Below are 18,389 nucleotides of genomic sequence, written 5' to 3'. Positions count from 1 at the left end.
CACTGGGGAGACCAGGCAAGCCCCTGGCTGGTTAGGAGTACAGGCTGCCCCTTCTCCTTCTCCCTGCCGCCTCTCCCTCTCTCTCGCTCTCTCCTCTTCTCTCTCCGCTCTCTCTCTCTCTCTCCTCTCTCTCTTCTCTCTCTCTCTCTCTCTCTCTCTCTCCTCCTCCGCTCTCTCTCTCTCCTCTCTTCCGTCTCTCCTCTCCATCCCCTCTCTCCCTCTCTCCTCCCGTCCCTCCCCCGCCTCGCTTCTTCTCGCTCTCTCTCTCTCTCGCTCTCGCTCTCTCTCTCTCCATCCTCTCTCTCTCATCCTCTCTCTCTCTCTCTCTTCCTCTCTCTCCCTCCGCTCTCCTCTCTCTCTCTCTCTCTCTCTCTCTCTCTCTCTACTCTCTCGTCTCTCCTCCTCATCCTCCACTCTCTCTCTCTCTCCCTCTCTCTCTCTCTCTCTTTCTGCCCATCCCTCAGTTTCCCACTGCTTACAGCACACAGGAGTTGTGTTGTCAGACACTCCCCCCTTACCTCCCCCCTTACCTCCCCCGGTCCCACCTCCCCCCTTGGCCTTCCTGTGAGGCGAATCCATGCAGGAAATCACGGCATTTGGCTTGGCCTGACCCCACACCTAACTCTGCCCTTCACAATGTTCCAGTTCAGCTCTGTGTGTATGTGTTTGTGTGTTTGTGTGTCTGTTTCTGTGTGTGTGTGTGTGTCAAGTGTTGCTCCTTTTCTCTTAAGTGGTTTTTGCCACTTCTTCCATGCCGCCTTTGTAAGTAAAAATTATTTTCAATGATTTGACTGGATAAATAAAGGTCAAATAAAGTTAACATTTTTGACTTGATGGAGACTGAAAAGTGAATACAAATTGCACTGGTCTACTTCTACTGTTACTACTACTAAACCTAACACTATGCCTACTGCTACTAATGCTACTACCAATCCGACTCATTATAATGTACAAAATATAACGCCTACATAAAAAAATCATCATCAACACACATTCTTGCTCTAATGTGTGCCAAGTGCCAATGAAATCGTTTTTTGTTTTCACCTCAATAAGGTTATCTTATATTACGTTAACCTCTGGTTAAGATGTGTTTGAATGTTAACGAATATAAAATAACATAAAACAGTTAACACAAGTAATGGAGTATACAATGGGTCAGTGGCTAGGCCTACTGGAAGACTGAAAAGCAATATACAATGGAAATGTCTCCTTTCAGACTGTGATGAGGGTGGGAGGGAAATTAAGCTCAAATCTGCACAGTTCATGGTAGGCAGGGGAGGACTGCACCGTCCGACCTCTCTGTCCACTAAATCAGCAGCATAGGCTGGATGCGACGTTGTCAACAGAGTGCGAGGGAAGGAGATCAGCCCGAGCACCTTAGTTGACGCCAGAAATCTGATGTTGAACCCGGCTTGAGCCAAATTCCGACACCTTCCACGGTCATCAAGAGAGACAGAGAAGATGAATAGGTGAACACAGGTCATGGAACAGGACATGGACTACAGGGCTATGAATGGGCCAAGAATGAGAGAAGGCAGCCAAAGAGATCTGATGCAAACCGGCTTCATGGGAATAGAATCAGACCAAAGAAGATGCATCTATGATCATTTCACATTGTTTCTCTTTGGATTTGTTACAGTAGCATTGACTGTTTCGTCACTGTTGATATACACTTGATAGATACTTGTTCTGTTTATAATTCAATTTATGCCTTCTGGGAAACAAATCAAAGCAGAATAAATCTGAATGATAATCTGTAGAATATGCCTTTTTCTCCTCTCTTTATTGCCCCCTGCAGGTTAAATGATTAGTTGTTGCCAAAGCAGAAAAAAGAATTGTATCCACTACAACTACATAATAACAAGTTACTTTCAGAACAGCAGATCTATATTGCGCTTATCTTAAAGCAAGCATTATGTGTGAATATTTTCATTACAAACAAACGTAATCAGAAAAACTGGTTATCGACAAAACATAGACAGCAATAACATTTATTATTATTAAGTGTTATTCTTTATGTGGATAGTTTAACATACATCTATTGATGCACTTAGACACATCATCAGTGATGGAACCTGGGGTCATTGGGTGTTTCTGGTCTCGCAACATCATACACCCTCAACCAGGACCCCGGGATTGATCAGGTCCCAACTTGGTCTAAGTAGCATGTACCCACGGATCGCCCCTCTTGATCCAAGCCTCTAGAGGCCTTCTCAGCTGCCTCTGTGGTGGTCTTGATGGCCTTTCTCTGACGTGCACCTGTGACTCCAAGCATGCTGTAGCTTTGCAGAGAGATCGCGCTGCAAAGCCTCTACAGCCCACCTCTATTGGCACACACCGGGCACGCCACCCCCCCCCTGCGGCACTCCTCCACTAATTGGCATACTTGGCACGCTTCCTCTCATTGGCCTCTTCCATGCGCTCCTCCCAGGGAACTGTCAGCTCCAGTAGGACCACCTGTTTGGTTGAATCTGAGAGCAGAACTATGTCTGGTCTCATCTGCCAGTCCGGTGCGGTTCCAAGGAGTCCCGCTGCCCCCCTTGGCTTGGGCTTAGGCTTCTCCCCTGCTCGAATGAAAGCAATCGCCTGCGTTGCTGGTCGGAGAGGCTTGTTCTGGGTGATGCTGGTGAAGATGGTTTCTGCTATCGCCTTCAGCACCTGGTCGTGGCGCCAAGTGTAGCGTCCTTCTCCCAGGGCTTTTGAGAAACAGCTGAGGATGTGCTCTAGCGTTCCCCTTCTGAAGCACAAAGGACATGATGGTGCGTCAACCTTGCCCCAGCAGAAGAGGTTGGATGGGCTGGGTAAGACGTCATAGACGGACGCAATCAGGAACTTGATCCGGTAAGGCTCAGCTTGCCAAAGCTCAGACCAGGGGATCTTGCGGTCGGCTGCCTGTTCCCATCTCGTCCATGCGCCTTGCTGTAGCATCCCCACCATCTGGCTAGCACGCAGTTCCTCCACGCCAGTTCTCACTTCCTCTTGGATGTGTAATGTTTTACTGCCATACTATTGATGAAGAGAGGTCGGTAGTGGTTTCGGGGCTAGGTATGACTCGAAGGGGGCTGAGGGTTCAACACGTGGTTTATTCAGAGATACAAGGTAAACGGACGAGCACTCTTCAGGTCGTTCAAGAAGTATCTGCCGGACCCAGGTACTTTTTCAGTCTATATTGGTACATAAGCCAGCCCTATAGTGTCTGATTTAACTCAGAAACATACAACTTGATATTGTTTACCACTATGTGTAGGGACAGAAACTAGTCAGAATTGGTGATCGCACTGCAAATGTGTGGTCCAATGAGGTAATAGAATACATTGATTTACATCACTACCTCTTACCATGAATACATAAAAACATATGGTTTTACTTAACTGTAGTGGACATCTTATTTAAGCATTGTTAAATACTAAAATAAGCTATCACTATCTTTTGTGGGGTGATCTCAGTTGAACAACTGTGGTCTGCTGTGGCCTATGGCAGAGAATGTCTGAAGGGAAATTGACCCCCCTCCTCTGGGGAGGACAAAAACATCCTCCATCAAGACTGGATACCAGAAGCTTCTCTCTCTCTCTCTCTCTCTCTCTCTCTCTCTGATTTTGGAAGTACCCTCCCTACAGAAGGATATAACATAGTCTCAAGACATATGGCAATAACCCCAAAATCAATCCAGCAAATAGAATAAAAAGACAACAATTCCTGAGAATGTAGTTGAGTTTATGTGATGATTCAAAAGACTTCAAGCAGTAATCAGTGTCTCATTTAAAGGTGCAGTGGCTAGGATTGAGTGCCATCTAGTGGTGAGGTTGCAGATTTAAAGCAACTTGCAATTCCCCCCCCCCCCCCATAATACACTGATTAAAACATACTTATGAATATTATATTTCTTTTCTAGTTCCTCTAGATGCCATGGCATTCTACACACATAATAGGTGTTGCTTCTTATTTGTAAAGTATAGCCTACAAGTATATACAATATCCCGGATATCTGTTTTAATATTTATTTATAACAAACTGGTATTGGCATGATTTAGATGAATGCATTTGAGATGCTTTGTGCAGGAGACCAGAAATGATGACATCACACCCAGTGAATGTTCCCAGAAGTGAAAGGGTTCACTGCTGGTTCACATTAGCACACACACATACACACATACACACACACGCACACACACACACACACACACACACACACACACACACCCACACACACACACACACACACACACACACACACACACACACAACACACACACACACACACACACACACACACACACACACAGTTTTCTTTGTAAAAACCTCTTGTTAGGTCAAAAGTTTCAGGTTTTGGGGATTTACAGTCTATTTACTGAGTCACAATGAGCCAAACATTTTCAATTTCTTATTCAGAACCTATGAAGCCAGGTGCCCATTTGTCCGGATCTCTGAACACATTCATTACAGTGAGTATAATACTTGAATAATATTTGGTAACGTTAAATATACTACATTAGCTGAGACTAAGTGTTAACTACCATTCTGAGATGTTAAACTATTATACCCCTGCATTTCATTACAGTCTTATAAATATTGTTAATCAAACATGAAAACTACAGAAAAATGTTCCTTAAGAGAGATAATGGTTAAATAATTATGCTTTTGTTTGGACATTATTGTATACAACAGGGGTTCTCTACTTTGGACCTGCGACCCAATTTGTAGGGTTTTTTCAGAATAATAACAATCATACAAAAGATTGACCTTCTGCCATACCTGCTTCTCTTATTGAAGGACTGAAGGGCCTTTTCCAGGAAGCCTGACCCTGGGGGAACTAGGGGCCCGGCCTCGGGCTCTTCCCTGACCCCCTTGTTCTTCACTGACCCTTTGGGGCCCATCCGGGGACTCTGAGCACAAAAACCAAACCCTAAAACCCAACTATTACGCAAAACCCTAACTGTAAAACTAAACTAAACCCTAAAATTAAACCCTATATTTGACACCTTTTTCATCACATCTGTTAGACGTCAAATCCTTTTGTTTACCTCTATTTTTTCAAAGTTTGAAGATCTCACACACACGCACGCACGCACGCACACACACACACACACACACACACACACACACACACATTTTAGTCATTTATTTATGTTCACATTTTACAATAACAAATCTTGAACACAAACACTGGTAGATGCACTCATCAAGCCCAGAATCTCTTTGACATGTCTGATCTCAGTCTATGGATACAGGAAGCAGCGTCTCCTCCATATGTGGCGGCTGCCTATTAATACAGATATGGAGCAGAATTTTGCAAGTGCTTTAGCTTTTGGCTTCGGAATTCCAGCCATCTGCAAACCCCTTATGACGAGTCTGTGGACATGGCCAAGGCTTCCAATATAAACACAAGTAGTTTGCAGGTGTACCCCAGTTGTGCAATCTCATTTCTGAGAAGTTGGTATTTTGTAACCTTGGCAAGGAATGCCTCCTCCAGACTATAGTCAAACGTACAGCTTACTTCTAAGATGGTGACTTCTCTGCTTACCTCATCAACAACAATAACATCTGGTGTATTGGCTGTCACATTTGAAAAATAGTCAACTTCGTTATTGCACAGAGTGAACATGTCAGATAAAACCCTTGAATGGGTATATACTTTAACGGAGGAAGGTGGGGTATATAAAAGCATGTTCTTAACCAGTAAATCAACAATTCTATCATGTCTGGAAATATACATGCCCTTGTATACATGGCAGCCATTCAGAATATGTGACAGTGATTCTATGGTTGAGTTGTCGTGGTGCAGACAATGAGGAGGAAATCTGTTAGGGTACCACAGAGAGAGATTGAGTCTGGTTGGAAGAACTTGTAATCTGGCTTTAACTGCAAATGTAAGAATATCCTCATCAACTGCATAGTTCTTGAATATTGTGTGAGAAACTGTGTGATCTGCAGTGGGAATACATGCTAGCTTTCCCTGTAGCTTTAGACCAGTCCAGTGTTGTTGCTGCCTCTGCTGTTCTAACCCTAGCAGGTACCTGCGTGTGTGAGCTGGTGATACATGATGTTCAGTATCATTGACAGTTACCCTTACTGAGATTGTACAGTCAGTTATTACATCCTCAGACACCATTACAGTGTCTGAGTCAGACTTCACCCAGTCCAGGGAGAATCCAGCTCGCACGCAAAGGTCATTGAGGTTGGGCCAGTCCAACGAGACCCCAAACCCAGCAGAATGTGAGTCCATCTTGTTGTTGGGCTTCCTTCTAAAGCCTAAGAAGCTCGGCTCACCCTCTCCTGCCAGGGGAACTTTACGTCGCTTCATGTCCAGAAACAATGAAGAACGTGCAAGTTCCCTGACAGTCTGATCATCACTGTTCAGCATATTGGTCAGGTGGGACAGCCTGGTGGCATTATGGATCCACTCCACGTTTGGAACGCCTAGACCTCCCTCCTGTTTGGGCTGGAAAATAATGTCCCTGGTTGTATGGGTGTTCAGTCCAAACCACTTCCTCACTACAGAAACTACTTGGTTGTTTAGTTCCCGCAGTTTTTGCACGCGAGGTGTACGTTGGAGAAAAGATGTTGAATTCTCGACAGGGCCACCTGTCTGATGGCCTCCAACTTCATGAGCAGAGGAAGTGGTGAAACATCAATGAAATCCAGCCTGGTGGTGAATTCCGTGACCATATATTCCCCTCCACACACACACACACACACACACACACACACACACACACACACACACACACACACACACACACACACACACACACACACACACACACACACACACACACACACACACACACACACACACACACATACACACACACACACTAACACACACTCACACACACACACACACACACACACACACACACACACACACACATACACACACACACACACCACACACACACACACACACACACACACACACACACATACAGACACTTCTAGCCCTGTCTTGGACGTTTGGGACCTCTGTTAGTGATGATATACCCACTTCCTGTTTAGACAAGGTAACTTATGGTAGATGGTAATTACCACACTTGTAAATAAAACACTTGTAAAGGAATGTCAGCAACAGCAAAATCTTACGAGAAAGGGGACCTTAAACTATGATTCTGAACTTTAAATGATCAATATCGGTTTTCCTTCTTTTCTATGGAAGTTATTGAAGTTGGAACCCACTTTCACTTCATTCTATTAGGTATTAGCGCCCCCTGTTGGCGTCACTTCACTTCCAAATCTACAGTTGGAAGTCAAGAAATGGTATGTTCCACATCTCCTCTACTATAAGCTTTTGAATTCAATAGTCTTGCCTTTGAAATACCCTATTAAATCATACCAAGTTAGGGAGTTTGCTCCTCACCCTAAAACCAATGGGATGGGCTGAAATGAATTGTGGGAAGAGAGGGTTAGAAGTATCATGTTTATGTTGTCTTTCTACATCCATGAGTCTCATGATAGTACCAGTAGTGGGTAACCTGAGCCTGGGTGCTTCTTAAGTTCTGTTACCTTCTGCAACCAGAGCTGCTGCTGTCTGCCTCACTGCTCTGGTCGCTCTGGTATCAGCCCACCCTTCACCTGGGGGATTGGGTCTGTAGACGAGAGGAAGTGGAGATGAGAAGAAAAAACCTCTCACACACACACACACACACACAACACACACACACACACACCACACACACACCACACACACACACACACAAACACACACACCCACACACACACACACACACACACACACACCACACGCACACACACACACACACACAATGCATTGCTTCACGATTTCTAATGATATATGTATGTTCTCACATACCGGTGGGAGAACAAAAATCTCCAGGCATACATACCTTAATCTATACACACACATACAGACACACGCGCGCACACACACACACACACACACACACACACACACACACACACACACACACACACACTCATCCAAACACACATACACACACAAACATACACACTAACACACACACACACACACACACACACACACACACACACACACACAACACACACACACACACATCCAAACACACATAACACACACAAAAACATACACACTAACACACACAAACACACCACACACACACACACACACACACACACACACACACACACACACACACACACACACACACACACACACACACACACACACAGACACTTTCCCACAGTAGTCCAGGGTGTGATGGGCTTCATCCTCTGGGTTGTAGAAGCAGCAGGTGGCTCTGAGTTTTTCGTCATGTCAAAACAATGAATGTGTGTGTCTGTGTGTGTCTGTGTGTGTGTGTGTGTGTGTGTGTGTGTGTGTGTCTGTCTGTGTGCGTGTGTGCGTGTGGTGTGTGTGTGTGTGTTGTGTGTGTTGTGTGTGTGTGTGTGTGTGTGTGTGTGTGTGTGTTTGTGTGTGTGTGTGTGTGTGTGTGTATAGTGGCGGTGGAAGTGGGGGGGGGACAATTGAAAGCAGGGTGTGGTAGATTTGGTCATGGACATGGGGAATGGTGGGAGGGTGTCCTTTAGAATGTGTTGTATGCTCTGTGTGTGTGTGTGTGTGTGTGTGTGTGTGTGTGTGTGTGTGTGTGTGTGTGTGTGTGTGTGTGTGTGTGTGTGTTTGTGTGCTGTGTGTGTTTGTGTGCTGTGTGTGTATTTGTGTGTGTGTGTGTGTTGCCTTCTGTGGCGCACAATGTGGTTGGAACAGGGAGGCGCGACTCTGCTCTGCTCTCCCAGTTCACCATCCCCAACACGAAGCAAAACAAACAGAAGCAGAATCTCCGGGGCTCCACTGTGTTTCTGACCGTGCTGCTGGACACCGGCCACTCGCCCTTACCCGAGAGAGAAGAGAGAGAGAGAGAGAGAGAGAGAGAGAGGGAGAGAGAGGGCGGGGCGGGGGGGGGGGGGAGGGGGGGGGTTGTGAGATAAAGGAGACCATGGTTCCGGTTGAAGGGCAGGGGTCAAAGTTCAGACGCCCACCACAGATTTTCGCCTTCCTCGTGCAGGCCATGTTAGGGCGGTGGGGGTTGAGTGGGGTTGGTGGGCCGGTGGCCTGAATGGGAGTAAACATGGGCCTGGGTTGAGGGCCAAGTTTCCACGTTGTGTGACTCTAAAACGGTGGGCGTTTCCTGCAGAGAGCGCAGGCCGAGGACGGCAGCACACAGGTCTCTCTCACCTGCAGGGAAGACAGCCGTCACCAGTGACTCCCCTCGTACAGCTTCTCTCTAGTCTCTAGTTCTATCGCGCCTTGTTGTGAAACCGACATAACAGAGCTAGAAGGTTGAGAGTTTAAGCACAGTGCCTTGTAAGAATCTCTACAAAATTGTGTGGGTATGTGTGCTCAGTATTTACTTTAGCAAAGACATGGACCTGGTCCCTAGTTATAAATCAGTCCCTCAGCTATGTCTTGATGACACTGGAAACTGGGCCGCGATACCATTAGTATCGGTGTGGACACAGCTAAGCCAAGCATGTAACAAGTCCCTTGCCTACACTGTCTCGCCGTGCGTTTCTTTGCTTGTCCCTAGATGAGGGCAAATAACTTCCTTCTCCTACTTCCTCGGCCACAAGCATCAAACAAAGATGTGCTTCATAGTATTGGGTCAGAAGTTAACCTGACTATTACAATGAATAACCTATACACCCAATTTGAAAATCAATGCGTACTGTGTCAGTCTGTCTCTGTTTGTGTTTACAAAAACACTGGAGAGAGACAGACAGACACTCACACTCACTCTCACCCACACACACACACACACACACACACACACACACACACACACACACACACACACACACACACACACACACACACACACACACAGGCACACATCTTATACAGAACCCACATTTCTCTATTGGCTGGGGGCAATGTACCGGCAAATGTTCTCTATTTCCACAATCCAGTTAAATTGAGGTGAAAAACAAATATACAAAATGTGAAAACAATTCACTATGCTCTCTTGAGTTCCATCCTGGGTAAAAACTCTGGAACACACACACACACACACACACACACACACACACACACACACACACACACACACACACACACACACACACAGCAATGAGCATGACAAAGACACTGTCCTTAGTGTGTTCCAGTTGCGTTCTGTCACACTATATCTCTGAATGATCGGACAGATGGTAACAGGGCCATCTAGCTCCTTGTTGTCACTTGATCCAACCGAATCTATAAATAATGAGCATGAGATCCGTTAGCGCTGCCATGGTAACGGCTTCACGTCGAACATACAATGAAGCATGACGCAGCCCCATTCTGGCTAAGCAGGCCCGCAAGGTGCATTATGTGTTGTTCTGCGTAGTTCTATTGTGAATAGTTCTGGGTAGTTCTGTGTAATAATGTGTAGTGCCATGCAGTTCTGTGTAGTATTGTTAGGAATAGTTCTGGGTTGTTCTGTGTTATAATGTGTAGTGCTATGTAGCTATGTGTAGTTCTATTTAAATCTCCGTAGTTTTTCTCTTTAGTTACTAGTTTGCGGAAAACAGCACAACATATTGCAATGTCAGCGTGCACAATATTTTTAGTAAGTATACATATCTTATTATTGCTTCACAGTTGCCTATTTCCGCAATAATTGCATAGTTGGCTTTGTATACTTTGCTAATGTTAACCACCCTAATTTCTGGAAATCGATGTGGGTGGCTAGATGTCAAGACTGATCCTTGTAGCGAAACAGAATGTGAGGTCACGCGATCAGGAAGGCCTCCGGGCTAATGGCAGGTAGGGGCTGAGGTCTACTGCTATAGGATGCCTAAACAGTTGGGCTGTAGTCAGGGTATTGAACCCAGTACATTTCCACTGGGAGTCAGCCTCAGTAAACACTATCGCACCCTGCCGATCTATTACAATAATCCCAGTTCCAAATTGTATTTTCCTTAAATAAACGAACATTTGAAAAGTTATCTGAAACACAGATGCGCCGATTTACCCTCACTAAGCCAAGATGGATATCTGTCGGCACTAGAAATACAATTGCTCCCTGGGGTGTTATAGCTACTGGCCGTCGTGTGTGTGTGTGTGTGTGTGTGTGTGTGTGTGTGTGTGTGTGTGTGTGTGTGTGTGTGTGTGTGTGTGTGTGTGTGTGTGTGTGTGTGTGTCAGAGTTTGGCCTGTCCGTTTTGCCAGCGTGACCTCCGGCGGAGAGCATCCTGCCCTCAGTCAACGAGTCAGGAAGCCACGTCGTCACCGCTTCTCTTCCGAAGGTAAAGAGTTCAAATATTGGGCGGGATAGACAAACGCCTCCCAATGCCCCAGTAGGAAACGGGCTACACCTTGCTTGGACCCTGCCGTTTGGCGCTGCGGGAGGAAATGGCTCATGATAGCAGGAGGGATTGTGGATTTCCTGTTGTGGGCTAATAGCTGTGGCTTTGACGGGCATTTGCGGGAAGGAAGAAGAATGCAAGGTCAAGAGAAGCGCATTTGGCTGGTCGTCATGGTCTCACAGGCTGGATGACCTGTGGCCCACGGTCAAACCATGCTCCATCCAGCAACACTCAAACATTTATCAGTTCCCTTTTACTCCAATTCACTTTTTTTTTTATTATAGAGTGTGTGTGTGAGGAGTTTGTCCCCTTTTTAACAGTAGTATTTGTGTAGTAGTTATTTATTAATGCCCTCGTGTTCCCGTTGCTCAACCTCTGACTTTGCATAAGTTATAGAGATTCCAGTAAAGTGGTCAGAGTCATTTATATTCATTGTGCTCGGTTTATACAGTGGCTATTTATCTGCTAAAGGTCAGGGAAAGCCTTCACAATAAAGTGTGGGATAGCAGTTTCCTTAATCATCATTTGAATGGCATTATCTCCTTTCCTCACAAAGAAACGCACCTTGAATCGTAGAACGGTCGACGTGCTATCTTCGTGCTGGATTGGAATAAACTCCCGTCGTAATGCAGCGGTGTGCAGGACTCAACACAATAAACTTTCATTAAAGCAGGATTTGGGGGCTGCCGGTTCTGTCAAGACCTCGGGCTTACAGGCGCTTGAGGAGAAGCCCCGGGCCAGGACAAGCAGGGCGAAGCGGTGTCTCTGTGCAGAGGAAACCGTTCAACGTGGGTTACTCTGCGGAGCCGAAGATAGCAGCCTTCGAAGGTTCCACCATGCCCATGTTATCTGCCAGGGGCCTGCCAGGAATGTGTTAGTTGAGGGCAGTACACAAGAGAAGACCGGGGTGGTGTAGACTGACCGGGGAACAACGTGTGGTCGAATCTCTCTCCGATAGTTGACAGTTTGTAGCACCCTCTGAATCATATTATTTATTTTTTTAGGTTACCTATCCCACTGATTGAAAACTTCACCCACGTAGGAAGGAAGTGATGAGCTTCTTCACTTCACGGTTAGAGCTTGAGGGCAGAGGCAACAAGAGACTGCTGTTACTTATTCAGTGACACGTTTTGACTATAATTTTCGTTCAAATAGAAACACAAAAGACCTGAGACCAACAGTCAAGTGTAACAATTGATCTGTAGCAGTGGTAGGTAAAATTTAAAGGATACAGTGCTAATAACATTTTGAATGAGACTATATATATTTTAATACCAAGTGAATCATATTGGTGGGGCGTTATGTTGAACCGATAACAGGAGGAACAGGATTTTTTATTTAGCCCTGTTCACGGTCGAGTGACTTGTGTCACCGGTTTAACAATGCTGTAAATAGCCCCACACATTCTGCAAGAAAACAAATTGGACTATTTGGACAGTTTTCATATATTTGTACTTTACTTTGTTAGGCCTTTTGCTCAATGTGGACATTGGGAATGGATCCTAATACTACCAAGACAAGAACCTTTTGGCTGGAAGTCAAAGGTGTCACATGCCCAGTCACTCCACTATCCTGTAGCAAAATAATTCAATAGTTTTAAAAGGATAAGGGTATTTACGTGGACAACACAGCATACCAACATAAATAATCCTTGGACAAGGCACTACTCTTGACAAACGTTATTATCTGAAACATCATTTTAATAGTTGAAATAAATACTCCTTTACATGCATGATCAAAAGAGACACATTAAAATACTATTGTAAGTCCGGTAAATAGTGTAAAACCTATGGCACACACTCACAGCAGCTACCACCCTTTGAAAATTCACACTCGTCGGAAAAGAAACCCAATCAGTTACACAATCTTCCCAACTTGCAAACGTACGTATGAGTACTCGTACAGGCCACCCAACCATAGGTTTACACATCAAGGCTACATCCATCCATCGACGCTGTTGTTTTCATCAGATCTGAAAACTGAGGTAAACGTTTTAGGTTTCGAGACATTAGCCGTCTTCATAGCGAAAGAGGCCCCGAGGAGCGTGGATCAGGCTGCCGATGACCACAGGGTCACTTATCTTTATTTTCTTAGGAAGGTTTTTTTGGTCACATCCAGCGCGACGCAACACCTTTGCAAACTGTATGTGTGTGCTCTTAGAAAAACAACTTCAACCACGGTTGAACGTTCTGATACGTCCGAAAGCGGACCCTTGGGCTGCCTTCCTCGACTGCCTCCTCTAAAACCTGACGAATCGAGGGCCGAACCAAGCAAGTCTCTTTGGTATCGCCGTCGTAGGGAGGGCGGCGAGGTGGGTTGTAATTCGGGCGCTCTCTCTCTCTCTCTCTAAACTAATTCACAGAATGGGAGTTGACGGGCGGCAGCGTCCGGGGCGACGACCGCTCCCGCAGCGCCTGGGAGAGCAGCGTGCAGCCGTCCGACACGGCGCACGCAGAGTTCCGCAGCCGCTCCCGGTAGTCGGCCATCTTGGAGCTGCTCTCGGGATGCTGGGCCACGTCGCGCAGCCCCTGAGTCAGGAGGACGCAGGCCGACACCACGCTCATGGCGCCCCCCAGCACCGCCGTCTGCACCCCCTTGCCCTCGCCGGAGATGCTGGCCGCCCGGCCCAGGAACTGGGGCTCCGTGGCGAAGCCCACCAGCGCGTTGACCGCCTGCACCAGGGCGGCGCTGAACAGCACGCAGCGGCTGCGCGTCAGCTCACTGGGCTGGTTCTTCACCTCGCGCACGCACGCCAGGAACGCCGTGCCGCTGGTGCTCATGCTCTTCACGCCGAGCTTGAACTGCTCCTTGGCGAAGCGGTCGCGCGAGCGCTCGCTGGCCAGCGACGAGGAGTCCGTGAGAGTCTTGAGGTTGGCCGACATGTTCTGCGACAGCTCCAGCAGGAGCTGCGGCGAGAGGTCGGGCAGCGGCGTGACCCGCAGCACGCCGCAGCTCTGCTCCACCTCGTGGCGGCAGCGGGTCACCTTGTAGCGGTCCACCAGGCCCGGCTGGCAGGGCTGGGAGCCCGGCGTCTCCACCGCCGCCAGGTAGGCGGCGTGCGCCGAGCACTCGGTGAGCGACACCACCAGGTCGCCCATCTCCAGCAGCCGGTCGCCCACCTCGGTGAAGCGGCCCATGTTGAGCTGGCTCTGGATGTCGTGGGTGAGGATGGACAGCTCCTTGGTGCGGGCGATCACCGTGTCGCGGCACTGCTCGAAGGTCTCCGCCACGGCCACGCCCTCCGAGCTCATGACCGGCCGCGTCTCGCTGGAGAGCAGCAGGAGGTCCGCCACCAGCTGCATCTTGCCCTTACAGATGTCACAGACCGAGGAGAGCCTCTTCCTCTGCTGCAGGCTGCCGCTCGGTGCACTGGTGGACCCGTCGCTGGCTGACTTGCCCGAGCCACCACTAGCCATAATAGAAAGGGGGGGAGGAAGGGGGAGGAGGGGGTGGGTAGGTGGGGATGAACACTGCACTAGCAGGGGAGGGGTTGCGGCTTACTTTGAAGTTGCTTTCGCTGCACACTGCGTTATTTTTAACTTTTTTCTAAAAGATCAGGAAATGCAACAGGTTTAAAGAAATTAAATATAAAACTGGCCAAACTTGTCTTCTTTGATATCCTTCAGAGTCTAGGTAAGCAACCTTGTGTTATGTATCAACAAACAGGTCATGCATTCTTAATGTAAACATCTAGTGAGAGCCCATTGTAATTGAGTAAATTTCTCGCTAAATTTGAAATATTAAAATAGAACAAGCTATATGACCAACTCTACGATGACCCATATCCCCGTCACATAACTGTTATGCTCTTTAGTCACTAGAAGTTTAAGAATACAAGAATCAAAAAATAGAATCCCTTCAATTATACAATCAGTGTGACAAACTATTTGGTTTACAAATGAAATGCCCTGGAAATAAAACGAAACAAAAAACGATCTGTTGTCCCAGGTGTTTGTGAAAGAATACAATTCACAGGTTGTAACTGATCACATATCAGTGCTCCTCAAGCGCCTTCTAAATACAAGGCAAAGTGCAGGCGAGAAACAGAAGCCTCAATATCTCATTACCGTTTTTGATTGGGATACATTCCCAATAGATGACTCTGTCTCAGCTTCTCTGTTTGTGTTGCTTTGTTTCCTACAATGCCGTAATCAAGACAACTATTGTCTGTCTACTTGCATGGGAGCAAGTAGGACGCAACAGCACCGAGTACTTATCCAAGTTATCCCCATTGAGTTTGATCGGCCCAAGTGGACTGAGAAACAGAGTCATGCTTGTTATGAACCGGGTGCCACCCGGGCCCGGGTTTCTCTTCACCGCTGGACCGCTGGACATCATCATCCCATGAGTCCCACACAAGTAAATCCACTAGGAGCAAAACGTCCGGAGACACGACACCACGACTCCGACGACTTTCAATCTTTTCTTTTTCATATGCAATCCAGTATCAGAAAGTAGCGCGTCGGGTAGTCTTATTTCCACTGGCATTGTCCACCATACGCCTTCTTCATCTCAACTCCAGAGAGAGGAGTGTGCACACCCGCATATCCTGTGTAGCAGTGGGTCCGGCGATCCATAACCTGCTGCTCTGCAAGCCACGGGGTGTGTGCGTGTACAAGTCTAATAATGCAGCACACGGGGCTAAGTCACTCACTCCAAAATAAAAACGAAACGGAGATCCCCCCCCCCCCAAAAAAGCGAAAGTCGCAGTAGCGTTGCAACGCGCCGCTCCCGCTGCAAGGAGCGCGGCACCAGGAAGCGCGGAGGGTGTGGTCGCAGTTTGAACGGCTCGCCTGTAGCAGAACCGGAGAGAGCAAGAGACACAAGGGTGGCCTTTACGCTCCAAAACTCACTGTCTCAGTACAACCGTGCACGTCCAACCATTCAGTCACTTCCAGAGTAGTCCGCCATACGCCGCTTCATCGTCGTGGAACTGCTGGCGTTGAGTTGAGGGTCCCTGGTTTGGAGGGTTGGACCCGTGCTCCCAGAGCTGACCGATCCTTCTGCCATGAGACATCCTTTCCCGAGGCCCCGACGTGGGTGCGTTTCAACTACCGGTGTACGGGCAAAGTTACACCCAAAAACGCACTTTTCCTAAATTTAGCGACTGGCTAGGAAATCATCCCGTGTCTGTCCCGGGGGACTCTTCTTCTGTTTGCCATGATGACGGGAAAGCCATGGCGACACAGCGGGTTTTACGCCAACAAAGTTAAAAGTTAGATATGATACACTTTTGCCGCTGCTACTTGGTCATAGTGCTGGAGAGCGGCGCCTTTCGCCGTACAGGCAGCACCGTATAATTATTTGTTTAACGACACGCCGCGCTGCAATTCAAAAGTAGGATATCAGTCACAGAAAGAGTGGAAAAGGGGAAGGTCACAAATGGAAAGCCATGTGAAATATGTCGAAAGCGTTAATACAATATACAACAATGGTCCAATGGAGTTATTAATTACTTATATCGTGTGTTGGAGTTCCAAAGATGACAATCGAAGGACGCCTTTTTATCATTTAAACACTGTTTTTATAATCATACCCGTAAATACATTTGAGACACATTGGAATACAAATATATTTTTTGAAACGTGTGGAAGATGGCAGCCATGTCACCATTTTTGCAGGCCTATGTTATGAAATTTGATTTGCATGAGTATAGTTTAATAACTGTTTAATACAATTATGTTTAATACATCCTTTCAGTGTATACGAATTCCAATACAGAAATGCATTGCATGCATTAAAACAGGGTTTTTTAGTAGTACACTGTGAGATTACAGTCAGTAGATACCCTGAAAAATAAATCCTGACCGACCGCCCTAAATATTGCTCAACTAGTTTAGCCCAGAGTCAAATGATTTACCAGCGACGTAATTCAACGCCCTTGTGGAGGAAAATGACGTAATGCGTATTGACCAATCAGAAGAGGTCAAAGGGGAGGGTCAGGTATAAGATTGAGCCAATGGCTTTGTAGTGTGGGAGGGGTCCTTGGTTTACTTTACGTAGTGGTGGTCACACACAATGAAAGATTGAATGACCCCGTCCCAAACTGAACACACTTTTTGGAAGGGCCACTTGTGATAACCAATAGCCTAGCCTACTAGTCCAGTGCATCATATATTAATTTATATAAACACCAGCATTGAAATAGCTTGTTTTGGTCGTGTTATAATAAAGTGTAATAAAGTGTTAATAAGAAATACTGTTCAGACGAATTTATTTTACTTTATTATATTTAAACTATTGTGGCGACTCCTACGGGTCGCGCAGGGGATTCTGCGTATCCGTGTTACCTGTTGACCAAAGGGGCTTTGTTGTCCTATTGTAATTGTTAGGTTAAGTGGGGTCAATGGATTTGGGGTGTTAATTGGTTGTGTGTTGTTGAATGTTAAGGTGTATGGGCGCGGGACTGCATAACTGCTTGAAACTGGGCTCCCGTCTCATCAGCTCGCCGTACACCTTGTGGCCCATCTCCTCGGCAACAACCTAAGCATTGTCGTTGAGCTGGCCCAGTTCCGGCTCGCTGAGTGGCACAATGGCTGGGGTGCCGGGGAGGCGGTCGTCCACCTCGCCCTGGCACTGGAGGGGACGGCAGTGCAGGCGCTCCTGGACCTGGCCCCAGAGGACCAACGGGATCCCCTTGCCCTGACCCGGGCGTTGGAGAGGCGTTTCGGGCAGCGGGCGGTCGTCAACCACAGCCAGGTGCTACTAACCAGCCGCCGCCGCCAGGAGAGGAAACGCTTGGGGGCCTACGCAGCGGACATAAGTTGTACGCCCAGCATGGCTACACAAACTTCCCTGCCGCGGCTAGGATGAACTAACCCTGCATGCCTTCCTTCAGGGACTTGCCCCCCCCCGCGGCTGGGGCTGCACGTCCGCCTCACCATGCCCCCGACCCTCGATGTGGCTCTCGATGTGGCTCTCGATGTGGCTCTCGATGTGGCTCTCGATGTGGCTCTCGATGTGGCTCTCGACGTGGCGGATCAGGCGGAGCGGGAGCTTTCCGACCAACCCAGCCTGCAGCCGTCCACGGAGAATGATTGCCAGGACCAATCTGGTCCGGCCAAGCACTGCTGCCGTCGCTGTGGTGCCCGGGTGGACGCGGTTGAGGCA

General features: G+C 47.4%; 1 protein-coding gene across 2 annotated transcripts; it reads right to left on the bottom strand.

The window, feature by feature from the left end:
* Positions 1-11,447: 11,447 nt before the first annotated feature.
* tlnrd1 (talin rod domain containing 1) lies at positions 11,448-16,552 on the bottom strand. Of its 2 annotated transcripts, XM_056608299.1 has the most exons (2): positions 15,347-16,552; positions 11,448-14,687 (listed from the first exon to the last, which is right to left on the bottom strand). In XM_056608299.1, exons 1-2 carry the CDS (start codon positions 15,364-15,366, stop codon positions 13,631-13,633), a joined length of 1,077 nt encoding a protein of 358 aa, XP_056464274.1. In that variant the 5' UTR covers positions 15,367-16,552; the 3' UTR covers positions 11,448-13,630. The 2 variants fall into 2 exon arrangements, with proteins under 2 accessions (XP_056464274.1, XP_056464275.1); XM_056608300.1 differs by lacking the exon at positions 15,347-16,552 and having other exon boundaries at positions 11,448-14,695.
* Between the last annotated feature and the right edge of the window lie 1,837 nt (positions 16,553-18,389).

Source organism: Gadus chalcogrammus, chromosome 14 (assembly GCF_026213295.1).
Source record: "Gadus chalcogrammus isolate NIFS_2021 chromosome 14, NIFS_Gcha_1.0, whole genome shotgun sequence".
Lineage (NCBI taxonomy): Eukaryota > Metazoa > Chordata > Actinopteri > Gadiformes > Gadidae > Gadus > Gadus chalcogrammus.
This window is presented reverse-complemented; position numbering and strand designations above follow the sequence as displayed.